Source organism: Pleurodeles waltl, chromosome 3_1 (genome assembly GCF_031143425.1).
Source record: "Pleurodeles waltl isolate 20211129_DDA chromosome 3_1, aPleWal1.hap1.20221129, whole genome shotgun sequence".
Taxonomy (NCBI): Eukaryota; Metazoa; Chordata; class Amphibia; order Caudata; family Salamandridae; genus Pleurodeles; species Pleurodeles waltl.
The window spans coordinates 1,371,658,281-1,371,674,705 of NC_090440.1; the positions used below are offsets into that span (position 1 = coordinate 1,371,658,281).

The following is a 16,425-nucleotide window of genomic DNA, read 5'->3' on the forward strand; positions in this document are numbered from 1 at the left end:
ATGGCAGGAGGACATCCCATCTCCTTTTGAGTTTTTCTGGGAGCCCCATGATCATGCCTTTTAATGTCTTGTTGAATCTCTCAACAAGGCCATTAGTTTGTGGATGATAGGGTGTAGTGAATTTATAAGTCACTCCACACTCATTCCACATGTGTTTTAGGTATGCTGACATGAAGTTGGTACCTCTGTCAGACACCACCTCCTTAGGGAAGCCCACTCTGGTAAAGATACCAATGAGGGCCTTGGCTACTGCAGGGGCAGTAGTCGACCTAAGGGGAATAGCTTCAGGATACCTAGTAGCATGATCCACTACTACTAGGATGTACATATTTCCTGAGGCTGTGGGAGGTTCTAGTGGACCAACTATGTCCACACCCACTCTTTCAAAGGGGACCCCCACCACTGGAAGTGGAATGAGGGGGCCCTTTGGATGCCCACCTGTCTTACCACTGGCTTGACAGGTGGGGCAGGAGAGGCAAAACTCCTTAACCTTCTGGGACATATTGGGCCAGTAGAAGTGGTTGACTAACCTCTTCCACGTCTTGGTTTGTCCCAAATGCCGAGCAAGGGGAATATCATGGGCTAAGGTCAGAATGAACTCTCTGAAACCCTGAGGCACTACCACTCTCCTAGTGGCACCAGGTTTGGGATCTCTTGCCTCAGTGTACAGGAGTCCATCTTCCCAATAGACCCTATATGTTCCATTTTTCTTGCCTTTGGACTCTTCAGCAGCTTGCTGCCTAAGGCCTTCAAGAGAGGGACAGGTTTCTTGCCCCTTACACAACTCTTCCCTTGAGGGTCCCCCTGGGCCTAAGAGCTCAACCTGATAAGGTTCCAGCTCCATAGGCTCAGTTCCCTCAGAGGGCGGAACTTCTTCCTGAGAAGAGAGGTTCTTTTTTTCTTGTTGTGTTGCAGCTGGTTTCCCAGGTGACTTTCCTTTTCTCTTGGTAGGCTGGGCCTTTCTTCCAGACTCCAGCTCTACTTTTTCACCCTGTGCCTTGCACTGTGCCCTTGTCTTGACACACACCAGTTCAGGGATACCCAGCATGGCTGCATGGGTTTTCAGTTCTACCTCAGCCCATGCTGAGGACTCCAGGTCATTTCCAAGCAAACAGTCTACTGGGATATTTGAGGAGACCACCACCTGTTTCAGGCCATTGACCCCTCCCCACTCTAAAGTTACCATTGCCATGGAATGTACTTTAGTCTGATTGTCAGCGTTGGTGACTGGATAAGTTTGTCCAGCCAGGTATTGGCCAGGGGAAACCAGTTTCTCTGTCACCATGGTGACACTGGCACCTGTATCCCTCAGGCCCTCTACACTTGTCCCATTAATTAAGAGCTGCTGCCTGTATTTTTGCATGTTAGGGGGCCAGGCAGCCAGTGTGGCTAAATCCACCCCACCCTCAGAGACTAATGTAGCTTCAGTGTGACACCTGATTTGCTCTGGGCACACTGTTGATCCCACATGGAGACTGGCCATTCCAGTTTTAGCTGGAGTGGAGTTAGAAGTGGTATCTTTCTTGGGACAGGCCTTGTCTCCAGTTTGGTGTCCAGACTGACTACAGCTACGACACCAGGCCTTTTTGGGATCAAAGTTTTTACCCTTGTACCCAGAATTGTTTTGTGAAGAGGCTCTGGGCCCACCCTTCTGTGCAGGTTTTTGGGGGCCTGTAGAAGACTCTACTATTTTTGTTTTTGGCTGTCTCACCACCCTTCCCCTGGGGAGGTTTTGTGACCCCTTTCTTTTGGTCACCCCCTGTGGAAGTTTTGGACACCCTAGTCTTGACCCAATGGTCCGCCTTCTTTCCCAATTCTTGGGGAGAAATTGGTCCTAGGTCTACCAGATGCTGATGCAGTTTGTCATTGAAACAATTACTTAACAGGTGTTCTTTCACAAATAAATTGTACAGCCCATCATAATTACTTATACCACTGCCTTGAATCCAACCATCTAGTGTTTTTACTGAGTAGTCTACAAAGTCAACCCAGGTCTGGCTCGAGGATTTTTGAGCCCCCCTGAATCTAATCCTATACTCCTCAGTGGAGAATCCAAAGCCCTCAATCAGGGTACCCTTCATGAGGTCATAAGATTCTGCATCTTTTCCAGAGAGTGTGAGGAGTCTATCCCTACACTTTCCTGTGAACATTTCCCAAAGGAGAGCACCCCAGTGAGATTTGTTCACTTTTCTGGTTACACAAGCCCTCTCAAAAGCTGTGAACCATTTGATGATGTCATCACCATCTTCATATTTAGTTCCAATCCCTTTAGGGATTTTCAACATGTCAGGAGAATCTCTGACCCTATTTATGTTGCTGCCACCATTGATGGGTCCTAGGCCCATCTCTTGTCTTTCCCTTTCTATGGCTAGGATCTGTCTTTCCAAAGCCAATCTTTTGGCCATCCTGGCTAACTGGATGTCCTCTTCACTGGAGTTATCCTCAGTGATTTCAGAGTTGTTGGTCCCTCCTGTGAGGGAACCAGCATCTCTGACTATTATTTGTGGAGTCATGGCTTGAGAGGCCTTGTTCTCCCTAGATAGGACTGGTGGGGGGGAATCACCCTCCAAGTCACTATCATCATCCTCTGAGTTGCCATCCTCAGAGGGGTTGGCTCTTTCAAACTCTGCCAACAGCTCCTGGAGCTGTAGTTTGGAAGGTCTGGAGCCCATTGCTATTTTCTTTAGTTTACAGAGTGACCTTAGCTCTCTCATCTGTAGATGGAGGTAAGGTGTGGTGTCGAGTTCCACCACATTCACATCTGTAGTAGACATTATGCTTCTAAAAGTTGGAATACTTTTTAAGAAACTAAAACTAGTTCTAGGATCTAATTCAAACTTTTACCAAACGTTTAAACTCTAAAAGGAAATGCTAACAGGGACTAACACAAGGCCCTAGCAGGTCTTTTAAGAATTTAGAAAAATTTCAAATTGCAAAAATTCAAGTTCTAATGACAATTTTTGGAATTTGTTTTGTGATCAGGTATTGGCTGAGTAGTCCAGCAAATGCAAAGTCTTGTACCCCACCGCTGATCCACCAATGTAGGAAGTTGGCTCTGTATGCACTATTTCAAAGTAAGGAATAGTATGCACAGAGTCCAAGGGTTCCCCTTAGAGGTAAGATAGTGGCAAAAAGAGATAATATTAATGCTCTATTTTGTGGTAGTGTGGTCGAGCAGTAGGCTTATCAAAGGAGTAGTGTTAAGCATTTGTTGTACTTACACACAGGCAATAAATGAGGAACACACACTCAGAGACAAATCCAAGCCAATAGGTTTTGTTATAGAAAAATATCTTTTCTTAGTTTATTTTAAGAACCACAGGTTCAAATTCTACATGTAATATCTAATTTGAAAGGTATTGCAGGTAAGTACTTTAGGAACTTTGAATCATTACATTAGTATGTATACTTTTCTCATAAAACACAATATGCTGTTTTAAAAGTGGACACTTAGTGCAATTTTCACAGTTCCTGGGGAGGTAAGTTTTTGTTAGTTTTTGTCAGGTAAGTAAATCACTTACAAGTCTCAGGTTTGGGTCCAAAGTAGCCCACCGTTGGGGGTTCAGAGCAACCCCAAAGTTACCACACCAGCAGCTCAGGGCCGGTCAGGTGCAGAGGTCAAAGAGGTGCCAAAAACGCATAGGCTTCAATGGAGAGAGGGGGGTGCCCCGGTTCCGGTCTGCCAGCAGGTAAGTACCCGCGTCTTCGGAGGGCAGACCAGGGGGGTTTTGTAGGGCACCGGGGGGGACACAAGTCCACACAAAAAGTACACCCTCAGCAGCACTGGGGCGGCCGGGTGCAGTGTAGAAACAAGCGTCGGGTTTTCAATGGTTTCTTATGAGAGATCAAGGGATCTCTTCAGCGTTGCAGGCAGGCAAGGGGGGGGGCTCCTCGGGGTAGCCACCACCTGGGCAAGGGAGAGGGCCTCCTGGGGGTCACTCCTGCACAGGAGTTCCGTTTCTTTAGGTGCTGGGGGCTGCGGGTGCAGGGTCTTTTCCAGCCGTCGGGAAATGGAGTTCAGGCAGTCGCGGTCAGGGGGAGCCTCGGGATTCCCTCTGCAGGCGTCGCTGTGGGGGCCCAGGGGGGACAACTTTGGTTACTCACGGACTCGGAGTCGCCGGAGGGTCCTCCCTGAGGTGTTGGTTCTCCACCAGTCGAGTCGGGGTCGCCGGGTGCAGTGTTGCAAGTCTCACGCTTCTTGCGGGGAGTTGCAGGGATCTTTAAATCTGCTCCTTGAAACAAAGTCGCAGTTCTTTTGGAGCAGTGCCGCTGTCCTCTGGAGTTTCTTGGTCTCTTGGAAGCAGGACAGTCCTCTGAGGATTCAGAGGTCGCTTGTCCTGGAGAAAGCGTCGCTGGAGCAGGGTTCTTTAGAAGGCAGGAGACAGGCCGGTAGGACTGGGGCCAAAGCAGTTGGTGTCTTCTTTCTTCTTCTGCAGGGGTTTTCAGCTCAGCAGTCTTCTTCTTCAGTAAATTGCAGGAATCTAAATTCTTAGGTTCAGGGAAGCACTTAAATACTAAATTTAAGGGCGTGTTTAGGTCTGGGGGGTTAGTAGCCAATGCCTACTAGCCCTGAGGGTGGGTACACCCTCTTTGTGCCTCCTCCCTAGGGGAGGGGGTCACATCCCTAATCCTATTGGGGGAATCCTCCATCTGCAAGATGGAGGATTTCTAAAAGTTTGAGTCACTTCAGCTCAGGACACCTTAGGGGCTGTCCTGACTGGCCAGTGACTCCTCCTTGTTTTTCTCATTATTTTCTCCGGCCTTGCCGCCAAAAGTGGGGGCCGTGGCCGGAGGGGGCGGGCAACTCCACTAGCTGGAGTGTCCTGCGGTGCTGGCACAAAGGGGTGAGCCTTTGAGGCTCACCGCCAGGTGTGACAGCTCCTGCCTGGGGGAGGTGTTAGCATCTCCACCCAGTGCAGGCTTTGTTACTGGCCTCAGAGTGACAAAGGCACTCTCCCCATGGGGCCAGCAACATGTCTCGGTTGTGGCAGCCTGCTGGAACTAGTCAGCCTACACAGATAGTCGGTTAAGGTTTCAGGGGGCACCTCTAAGGTGCCCTCTGGGGTGTATTTCACAATAAAATGTACACTGGCATCAGTGTGCATTTATTGTGTTGAGAAGTTTGATACCAAACTTCCCAGTTTTCAGTGTAGCCATTATAGTGCTGTGGAGTTCGTGTGAAACAGACTCCCAGACCATATACTCTTATGGCTACCCTGCACTTACAATGTCTAAGGTATTGCTTAGACACTGTAGGGGCACAGTGCTCATGCACTGGTGCCCTCACCTATGGTATAGTGCACCCTGCCTTAGGGCTGTAAGGCCTGCTAGAGGGGTGACTTATCTATACCTGCATAGGCAGTGAGAGGCTGGCATGGCACCCTGAGGGGGAGTGCCATGTCGTCTTACTCGTTTTGTTCTCACCAGCACACACAAACTGGCAAGCAGGGTGTCTGTGCTGAGTGAGGGGTCTCCAGGGTGGCATAAGATATGCTGCAGCCCTTAGAGACCTTCCTTGGCATCAGGGCCCTTGGTACCAGGGGTACCATTTACAAGGGACTTATCTGGATGCCAGGGTGTGCCAATTGTGGATACAAAAGTACAGGTTTAGGGAAAGAACACTGGTGCTGAGGCCTGGTTAGCAGGCCTTAGCACACTTTCAATTCAAAACATAGCATCAGCAAAGGCAAAAAGTCAGGGGGTAACCATGCCAAGGAGGCATTTCCTTACACAAAACAATTATTTGTCGCCTTTCAAAAACCTCATACAGGAAATCCAATTTCAAAACAAGGCATTGCTAGATGGATAGTTAAGTGCATTCAAACCTGCTATCTTAAAGCTAAAAGAGAACTGCCTATTAAACCAAAGGCACACTCAACCAGAAAGAAAGGTGCTACCATGGCCTTTCTAGGAAATATTCCAATGAACGAAATATGTAAGGCAGCAACATGGTCTACGCCTCATACATTTACCAAGCACTACTGTGTAGATGTGCTAAGTGCACAACAAGCAACAGTAGGTCAAGCTGTATTAAGAACATTATTTCAAACTACTTCAACTCCTACAGGCTGAACCACCGCTTTTGGGGAGATAACTGCTTACTAGTCTATGCACAGCATGTGTATCTGCAGCTACACATGCCATCGAACGGAAAATGTCACTTACCCAGTGTACATCTGTTCATGGCATTAGTCACTGCAGATTCACATGCGCCTCCCCGGGAGCCTGTAGCCGTTTAGAAGTAGATCTTAAACATTTGTACGTTTGTAAATATATTACTTAAAACTTTATTATGTACATACGCATTCACTCCATTGCATGGGCACTATTATTAGCATACACAACTCCTACCTCACCCTCTGCGGGCAAAACAATCTAAGATGGAGTCGACGCCCATGCGCAATGGACTCGAAATGGGAGGAGTCCCTCGGTCTCGTGACTCGAAAAGACTTCTTCGAAGAAAAACAACTTGTAACACTCCGAGCCCAACACCAGATGGCGGACTGTGCACAGCACAGCATGTGAATCTGCAGCGACTAATGCCACGAACAGATGTACACTGGGTAAGTGACATTTTCAATATATATATATATATATATAACCATCTGAACAAGGAGTCGTTCCATGTTGCGTTTTTTAAGGGTAGAGTCACTGTGCATCCTGTGACTTCAGAGGCTTTCTTTGAAGAAAAGCCAGTTGCAACCATCAGCTCTAGATGGCAGGAGCATGCAAATCAACAGCACTACAAACTGATGCTTAAAAGGTAAATAACATTTTCCATATATGTGGCGCCAATTACATTTGAAATAAAAGTGATTAATATCTTTATTTTGTTTATTTTAAGGATGCTGAAAGTAACCCTTTGTGTCGGAGGCTCCAGCTGAAGGATATCATTCCTACAGAAATGCAGAGGCTGACCAAGTACCCACTCCTGCTGGATAATATTGCAAAATACTCTGGTAGTTAAATATAATGTTTAAATTGTTTATATAATGTGTACTACGTCATAAGTATCAGATGTGCATCACACCATGACTGTAATCTGTTGCATTGCAACAAATGGATAAAGAGGACCTCTCTGCTTGAGAAATCACTGGTACATCTCCCTCTCAGTGACAAATCCACAACCCTCTTCCTTTAACAAATCAAATGTGTAGCTGTTTCTCAATAAATCAAGTCAATGCTTTTTCCACTGAAGAATTCAGGTCGCACCTCTCCATATTCAAGGATTTCCCCTCTCTCATTGATATATCAAAGGTTCACCTTCCTCTCATTGAGAAACCAAGGGTCTGTCTTTCCCATTGATAAATCAAGGACACATCTCTCACAAAGAGAAATCTAAGTTTTACCTTTGTCTCTTTGCAAAATGTAGGAAGTTGGCTCTGTATGTACTATTTCAAAGTAAGGAATAGCATGCACAGAGTCCAAGGGTTCCCCTTAGAGGTAAGATAGTAGCAAAAAGAGATAATACTAATGCTTTATTTTGTGGTAGTGTGGTAGAGCAGTAGGCTTATCAAAGGAGTAGTGTTAAGCATTTGTTGTACATACACACAGGCAATAAATGAGGAACACACACTCAGAGACAAATCCAGCCAATAGGTTTTGTTATAGAAAAATATATTTTCTTAGTTTATTTTAAGAACCACAGGTTCAAATTCTACATGTAATATCTCATTTGAAAGGTATTGCAGGTAAGTACTTTAGGAACTTTGAATAATTACAGTGTCATATATACTTTTCATATAAAACACAAATAGCTGTTTTAAAAGTGCAATTTTCACAGTTCCTGGGGGAGGTAAGTTTTTGTTAGTTTTGTCAGGTAAGTAAATCACTTACAAGTCTCAGGTTTGGGTCCAAGGTAGCCCACCGTTGGGGGTTCAGAGCAACCCCAAAGTTACCACACCAGCAGCTCAGGGTCGGTTAGGTGCAGCGGTCAAAGAGGTGCCCAAAACACATAGGCTTCAATGGAGAGAAGGGGGTGCCCCGGTTCCAGTCTGCCAGCAGGTAAGTACCCGCGTCTTCGGAGGGCAGACCAGGGGGGTTTTGTAGGGCACCGGGGGGGACACAAGTCAGCACAAAAAGTACACCCTCAGCAGCACGGGGGCGGCCGGGTGCAGTGTGCAAACAAGCGTCGGATTTTCAATGGTTTTCAATGAGAGACCAAGGGATCTCTTCAGCGGTGCAGGCAGGCAACGGGGGGGCTCCTCGGGGTAGCCACCACCTGGGCAAGGGAGAGGGCTGCCTGGGGGTCGCTCCTGCACTGGAGGTCGGATCCTTCAGGTCCTGGGGGCTGCGGGTGCAGTGTCCTTACCAGGTGTTGGATTCTTAGAAGCAGGCAGTCGCGGTCAGGGGGAGCCTCTGGATTCCCTCTGCAGGCGTCGCTGTGGGGGATCAGGGGGGTCAACTATGGCTACTCACGGGCTCGCAGTCGCCGGGGAGTCCTCGCTGTAGTGTTGGTTCCCCACAAGTCAAGCCGGGGGCATTGGGTACAGAGTGCAAAGTCTCACGCTTCCGGGGGAAACTTGTGTTCTTTCAAAGTTGCTTCTTTGTTGCAAATATGTTTCTTCTTTGGAGCAGAGCCGCTGTCCTCGTGAGTTCTTGGTCCTTTTAGATGCAGGGTAGTCCTCTGAGGCTTCAGAGGTCGCTGGACCCTGTGGAACGCGTCGCTGTTGCAGTTTTTCTTGAAGTGGGGAGACAGGCCAGTAGGGCTGGGGCCAAAGCAGTTGGTGCCTCAGTCTTCTCAGCAGGGCTTTCAGGTCAGCAGTCCTTCTTCGTCTTAGGTTGCAGGAATCTAAATTCTTAGGTTCAGGGAAGCCCTTAAATACAAAATTTAAGGGCGTGTTTAGGTCTGGGGGGTTAGTAGCCAATGGCTACTAGCCCTGAGGGTGGGTACACCCTCTTTGTGCCTCCTCCCAAGGGGAGGGGGTCACATTCCTATCCCTATTGGGGGAATCCTCCTTCTACAAGATGGAGGATTTCTAAAAGTCAGTCACCTCAGCTCAGGACACCTTAGGGGCTGTCCTGACTGGCCAGTGACTCCTCCTTGTTATTCTCATTATTTCTCCTGGACTTGCCGCCAAAAGTGGGGGCTGTGTCCGGGGGGCGGGCATCTCCACTAGCTGGAGTGCCCTGGGGCATTGTAACACGAAGCTTGAGCCTTTGAAGTTCACTGCTAGGTGTTACAGTTCCTGCAGGGGGGAGGTGTGAAGCACCTCCACCCAGAGCAGGCTTTGTTTCTGTCCTCAGAGAGCACAAAGGCTCTCACCGCATGAGGTCAGACACTCGTCTCTCAGCAGCAGGCTGGCACAGACCAGTCAGTCCTGCACTGAACAATTGGGTAAAATACAGGGGGTATCTCTAAGATGCCCTCTGTGTGCATTTTTTAATAAATCCAACACTGGCATCAGTGTGGGTTTATTATTCTGAGAAGTTTGATACCAAACTTCCCAGTATTCAGTGTAGCCATTATGGAGCTGTGGAGTTCGTTTTTGACAGACTCCCAGACCATATACTCTTATGGCTACCCTGCACTTACAATGTCTAAGGTTTTGCTTAGACACTGTAGGGGCATAGTGCTCATGCACTGGTGCCCTCACCTATGGTATAGTGCACCCTGCCTTAGGGCTGTAAGGCCTACTAGAGGGGTGACTTATCTATACTGCATAGGCAGTGTGAGGTTGGCATGGCACCCTGAGGGGAGTGCCATGTCGACTTACTCGTTTTGTTCTCATCAGCACACACAAGCTGGCAAGCAGTGTGTCTGTGCTGAGTGAGGGGTCCCCAGGGTGGCATAAGATATGCTGCAGCCCTTAGAGACCTTCCCTAGCATCAGGGCCCTTGGTACCAGGGGTACCAGTTACAAGGGACTTACCTGGATGCCAGGGTGTGCCAATTGTGGAATCAAAAGTACATTTTAGTTGAAAGAACACTGTTGCTGGGGCCTGGTTAGCAGGGTCCCAGCACACTTCTCAGTCAAATCAGTATCAGGCAAAAAGTGGGGGGTAACTGCAACAGGGAGCCATTTCTTTACACAAAACTATCTGTACACCCTCATATAGAAGTCAGAGGATGATCGCTCCCATTGAGTAACTAATAATTGCTCTCTCCTCTAATATTAACCTTGTATGTTTCTCCCTTTGAGTCAATCATGGTCACATCTTTCTCATAGATAAATCAAGGACCCACCTAAGCTGCAGGGAAATTAATGAATTAATGGAATCCCTCTCCTTTAGGGAAATGTAGGGTAGTTCTCTTCCAGGGGAATCCTCATCAGTAATCATATACCCTGAATAGTCCCACCCACATGCAGGACCATGCAGTGCTTAAGTCTATGATGAGGATTTCCCTGTTATAGAAATGGGATTACACATGAGTAACTTTCCACTCTTTTCCCAGCAGCCGAATCTTTATTGACACTGATCTATAAAATAGAAAACTGATACCATTCTCAGGTTTCTTAAGAAGACGTGCCCCCCAAATCAGTATATGTGACCTCTCACCTTAATTAGGAAAGAGGCCTTATCTTTAATCATGAGTAGAGAAGACAGTAGACCTTGTAATTCCTGGAGAAGAGAAGGAAGAGGCACTGTGAGTCATTAATGTCCAGTGAAGGATGGGAGCTATCTCGGGTGTAGTGTAGCATGAGTTACAGCCTTCTTATCTGCTGAAAAAGGAGAATGAAGAAGAGATTGAGGTTTCAGCTCCAATTGAGGAGACTGACCTCCCACATCTGAAGACATAAGTGGCTGTATAGCAGAGTCAACCCAACCAGTCAGCCTCCAGGTTAAAAAAGAGGTGCAGCTGTCTCATTGGCACACCTTTTGCTTTGAAGAGTTGTTTTTGGTCCCTGGAATCTTTGAGCATGAGCATTTGTCCCCTGATGAGGCTACTTCTGCAGGAGGATTTTCTGTTCCAGCAATAAGGCACGATTCTGCAACCAAACCTACATAATCTGCATCTTCATGCGCAGAGATTGATGGCAGCAGTTGACTGAATCTAATCTGCTACCTGAGGTTGTGGTTGTCATCCTCAGATCCATGACCCGTCAATCTGCTGTGGAGGCTGAGAGAGATTCTTGGCCTGTGTGTAGTCCGCATCACAGACACCATGCAAGCTAAACTGTTGCATGTTTTGTCCTTGGCCTAGCAATTTCTTAAACCAATCAAAGTTATTTGTAAGCCCTTTTGTCCTTTTTGTGTTACTGGCTCTATTGTCTTTATTTAAAAACCTGTTTTGATGCATTTTATTAAAAGGTTTATCACAGTTGTTCCCTCCCAAAACCTTTGTGATGCCATAGTAGGATCGCAATTCGGTCCAGAGTTTCCTTATGTGTACCTCTTTCTGTCCCATGTACAGCTGCTCATGTCTCCTTCTCACTCTCAAATCAGTCTTTCTCATTGTGATCCCTACACCTTGTTGCATGAGTAAGCTTGAAACCTCAGTCTGTGCAGGCACCGTATGTCACCTTTTTATTTTTACACCAGATAAACTGATGTTGAGGCCTACCAGCTGAAAGTTGAGTCCATTTTATGTTAGGCAACATGTCACTAACGTTCTTTTTTCCACCCTTTTTTTTTTTTACCCTTGAAAGAGGAGAGACTTCATTGACTGAATATACAGAGCTCTGAGCTTTTTATATTTATCACACCAAAGACTATCAGGTGGACGATCAGCTTTTTCTGAAATTCTCCAGAGCAAAGAAAGGAGAGGTGGTGCAGAAAGGGACCCTATCATGGTGGACAGTCCTCTGCATTAAGACCTGCTGCGCATTGCCAAAGAAACAGCCTCTGGCTGGGATGAGGGCTCATTCCACTAGGACCAAGGCTGTTACAAATGTGTTGCTGTGCAGAGTTGTCTGCTCTCGACATCTGCTAGGCTGTGAATGGGGGAGTGTGTTCTTAAGTTCACAAAGCATCCAGTCTGACAGGCAAGGCAATTTCGCCCCTTCTTTTTCTGTCTTCTTTTCAGTCTGAGTTTACTCCATATCCCCTCAGGTTTAGAAGGTATTGCTTCGGTATCCATTCTAAATGTGAGGAATCTGCGGTGAGAAGTATCCATCAAACTTCAAACTCTTGCCTCGAGTGGCTTCAATAGACAAATGCAGAAATCTCTCTTCAGTTAAAAGATAGACGTCTCTCTAAAGCAAAGTAAAGAAAGAATTGTTGCTAAACCTACAGATGAATGTAAATACTTTTTCGTTTACATGAAAGCAGACAAACTAATTACTTCTACCCAGAAGGTGGTTAATCATAAGTACGTGTTCGATGGCATCTGTCGCTGTAGATACACATGGTATGCATGAGCTCGCCATCTGGTGTTGGGTCGGAGTGTTACAAGTTGTTTTTCTTCGAAGAAGTGTTTTCGAGTCACGGGACCGAGTGACTCCTCCTTCTGTGCTCATTGCGCATGGGCGTCGACTCCATCTTCGATTGTTTTCTTTCCGCCATCGGGTTCGGACGTGTTCCTGTCGCTCCGGGTTTCGGAACGGAAAGATAGCTGAAAACGGAAGATTTTCGACGGTATCGTTGCGATCCGGTTCGAGATAGACACATACGACGACGCGTGGAACATCGAAGCGCTTCGGTGCCCTTCGGGGTAGATATCGGCACCCCGCCGGGGCCTAGTCGGCCCGACCGCGTGGAGAACAACGCCGATGGAACGGACCCCGTTTCGATTCTGCCCCGAATGCCACAACAAGTATCCTTATACGGACCTACACTCGGTCTGTAACCTGTGCCTGTCACCCGAGCACAGCGAAGAATCCTGTGAGGCCTGTCGGGCGTTCCGGTCCCGAAAAACTCTGCGCGACCGTCGAGCGAGGAGACTGCAGATGGCGTCCACGCCAAAGGAGCGTCGACAGTTCGAGACAGAAGAGGAACAGGAGGAATCCTTTTCCATCCAGGATTCAGACTCCGACGAGCTAGACTCTTCAAAAACTGTGAGTAAGACGTCGAGATCAGAACTTAAAAAAGGAAAGAAGGCCCAGGGGACGCCACTGCCAACCGGCCATGGCTCCACCCAAATTCTCGGTGACCAACAATCGGCACCGAAAAAGGCCCATTCAGTGTCGAGATCGTCCGACTTCGGTCGAGACACCGGCACGCAGCCTCCTCGGGACCGAGAGAGTGCTAAACAGAAGCATCGACACCGAGAGTTCGGTGTCGACACGGATCGACGCCGAGACAGTGGCGCCGAAGACCATAGAGGCCAAGAATTTTCGGCACAGAAAAAGAGGAAGGTTACCTCGGAGCCGAAAAAACAATCAACAGGGTTTTCGGAGCCGAAAAAAGCGACATCAGACCCTGTTTCAGGCTCCTATACTGAAGAGCATTCTATGTCTTCACAAATGAAGAAACATAGATTTGAACAAGAACTGCAATCCACTGACGTGGATCACACGCAAAAGCGTATCTTTATTCAGCAGGGGACTGGGAAGATCAGTACCCTTCCACCTGTCAAACGAAAGAGAACGCTTCAGTTTACTCCTCAGCAACAAACAGCACAAAAGGTAACACCTCCTCCCTCGCCTCCACCTGTAACTCCGGCTTCGCCAACTTACACCCCGTCACATTCGCCAGCTCACACCGCCATAAGCCACGATGACCAAGATCAGGATGCGTGGGACTTGTACGACGCACCAGTGTCTGATAACAGCCCAGACACATACCCAACTAGGCCATCACCACCGGAAGACAGCACAGCCTACTCACAAGTGGTGGCCAGAGCAGCACTATTCCATAATGTGGAACTACACTCGGAACAAGTAGAGGATGATTTTTTATTTAACACCCTCTCTTCAACCCACAGCTCCTACCAAAGCCTGCCGATGCTCCCAGGCATGCTACGCCATGCAAAGGACATTTTCAAGGAGCCAGTTAAAAGTAGGGCAGTGACGCCTAGGGTGGACAAAAAGTATAAGGCGCCTCCTACGGACCCTGTATTCATCACCTCTCAGCTGCCACCAGATTCTGTGGTGGTAGGGGCTGCCAGAAAACGGGCAAATTCACACACTTCTGGGGATGCACCTCCCCCAGATAAAGAAAGCAGGAAGTTTGATGCAGCCGGGAAGAGGGTTGCTGTCCAAGCAGCAAACCAGTGGCGCATCGCAAATTCACAAGCGCTGCTTGCGCGATACGACAGAGCCCACTGGGATGAGATGCAGCATCTCATTGAACATCTCCCAAAAGATCTGCAAAAAAGAGCAAAACAGGTTGTTGAGGAGGGTCAAAACATTTCCAACAATCAAATACGCTCCTCCATGGACGCAGCAGACACAGCCGCAAGGACCATTAATACGTCGGTTACCATCCGTAGGCACGCATGGCTCAGAACGTCTGGATTCAAGCCAGAAATTCAGCAGGCAGTGCTTAACATGCCAGTCAACGAAAAACTTCTGTTCGGTCCGGAGGTCGACACAGCCATAGAAAAGCTCAAGAAGGACACTGACACTGCCAAAGCCATGGGCGCACTCTACTCCCCGCAGAGCAGAGGATCTTATAACACCTTCCGCAAAACACCTTTTAGAGGAGGGTTTCGGGGTCAGGCCACACAAGCTAGCACCTCACAGTCCGCACCGCCCACCTACCAGGCACAGTACAGGGGAGGTTTTCGGGGCCAGTATAGAGGGGGGCAATTCCCTAGGAATAGAGGAAGATTTCAAAGCCCCAAAACCACTACCAACAAGCAGTGACTCACACGTCACTCACCCCTCCCACACAACACCAGTGGGGGGGGGGATACGTCAATATTACGAAGCATGGGACAAAATAACTACAGACACATGGGTCCTAGCAATTATCCAACATGGTTATTGCATAGAATTCCTGCAATTCCCCCCAGACATACCACCAAAATCACAAAATTTATCAAAATACCATTCACAGCTTCTAGAGATAGAAGTTCAAGCACTACTGCGAAAAAATGCAATAGAATTAGTACCAAGCACACAAATAAACACAGGAGTTTATTCGCTGTACTTCTTGATACCAAAAAAGGACGAAACACTGAGACCAATTCTAGACCTCAGAGTAGTAAACACATTCATCAAATCAGACCACTTTCACATGGTCACACTACAAGAAGTGTTACCATTGCTCAAAAAACACAACTACATGACAACCCTAGACCTCAAGGACGCATATTTCCATATACCAATACATCAATCTCACAGGAAATATCTAAGGTTTGTATTCAAAGGAATACATTACCAATTCAAAGTATTGCCTTTTGGTTTAACAACCGCTCCAAGAGTATTCACAAAATGCCTAGCAGTAGTCGCTGCACACATCAGAAGGCAGCAAATACATGTGTTCCCGTATCTAGACGACTGGCTAATCAAAACCAGTTCGCTCACACAATGCTCAAACCACACAAGTCAAGTCATACAAACCCTCTACAAACTAGGGTTCACCGTCAACTTTGCAAAATCAAACATTCTGCCAAGCAAAGTACAGCAATATCTAGGAGCCATAATAGACACGACAAAAGGAGTAGCAACGCCAACTCCACAAAGGATCCACAATTTCAACAGAGTCATTCAACACATGTCTCCAAACCAAACAATACAAGCAAGGACAATACTACAGCTCCTAGGCATGATGTCCTCATGCATAGCCATTGTCCCAAACGCAAGACTGCACATGAGGCCCTTACAACAGTGCCTAGCCTCACAGTGGTCTCAAGCACAGGGTCACCTTCTAGATCTGGTGTTGCTAGACCGCCAAACTTACCTCTCGCTTCTATGGTGGAACAGTATAAATTTAAACATAGGGCGGCCTTTCCAAGACCCAGTGCCACAGTACGTAATAACAACAGATGCTTCCATGACAGGGTGGGGAGCACATCTCAATCAACACAGCATAAGAGGACAATGGAACATACATCAAACAAAACTGCATATAAATCATCTAGAATTATTAGCAGTTTTTCAAGCACTAAAAGCTTTCCAACCAATCATAACCCACAAATACATCCTTGTCAAAACAGACAACATGACAACGATGTATTATCTAAACAAACAAGGAGGAACACATTCAACGCAGTTAAGCTTGTTAGCTCAAAAAATATGGAAGTGGGCAATCCACCATCAAATTGGTCTAATAGCACAGTTTATTCCGGGGATCCAGAATCAGCTGGCAGACAATCTCTCTCGAGATCACCAGCAAGTCCACGAATGGGAAATCCACCCACAGATTCTGAACACCTACTTCACACTCTGGGGAACACCACAAATAGACTTATTTGCAACAAAAGAGAACGCAAAATGCCAAAACTTCGCGTCCAGATACCCACACAAGCAATCCCAAGGCAATGCCCTATGGATGAACTGGTCAGGAATATTTGCTTACGCTTTTCCTCCTCTCCCTCTCCTTCCTTACCTAGTAAACAAATTGAGTCAAAACAAACTCAAACTCATTTTAATAGCAC

The 16,425-nt window shown here is 47.3% G+C and overlaps 1 protein-coding gene across 4 annotated transcripts in view; it reads left to right on the plus strand.

The window, feature by feature from the left end:
* ARHGEF12 (Rho guanine nucleotide exchange factor 12) overlaps positions 1–16,425 on the plus strand; it is a 794,162-nt gene that overhangs the window by 401,193 nt on the left and 376,544 nt on the right. For all 4 annotated transcript variants that reach the window (XM_069224871.1, XM_069224872.1, XM_069224873.1 and 1 more), the window contains one exon: positions 6,845–6,959. In XM_069224871.1, the coding sequence (XP_069080972.1) occupies positions 6,845–6,959 (115 nt within the window). The remainder of the gene's footprint in view (positions 1–6,844; positions 6,960–16,425) is intronic.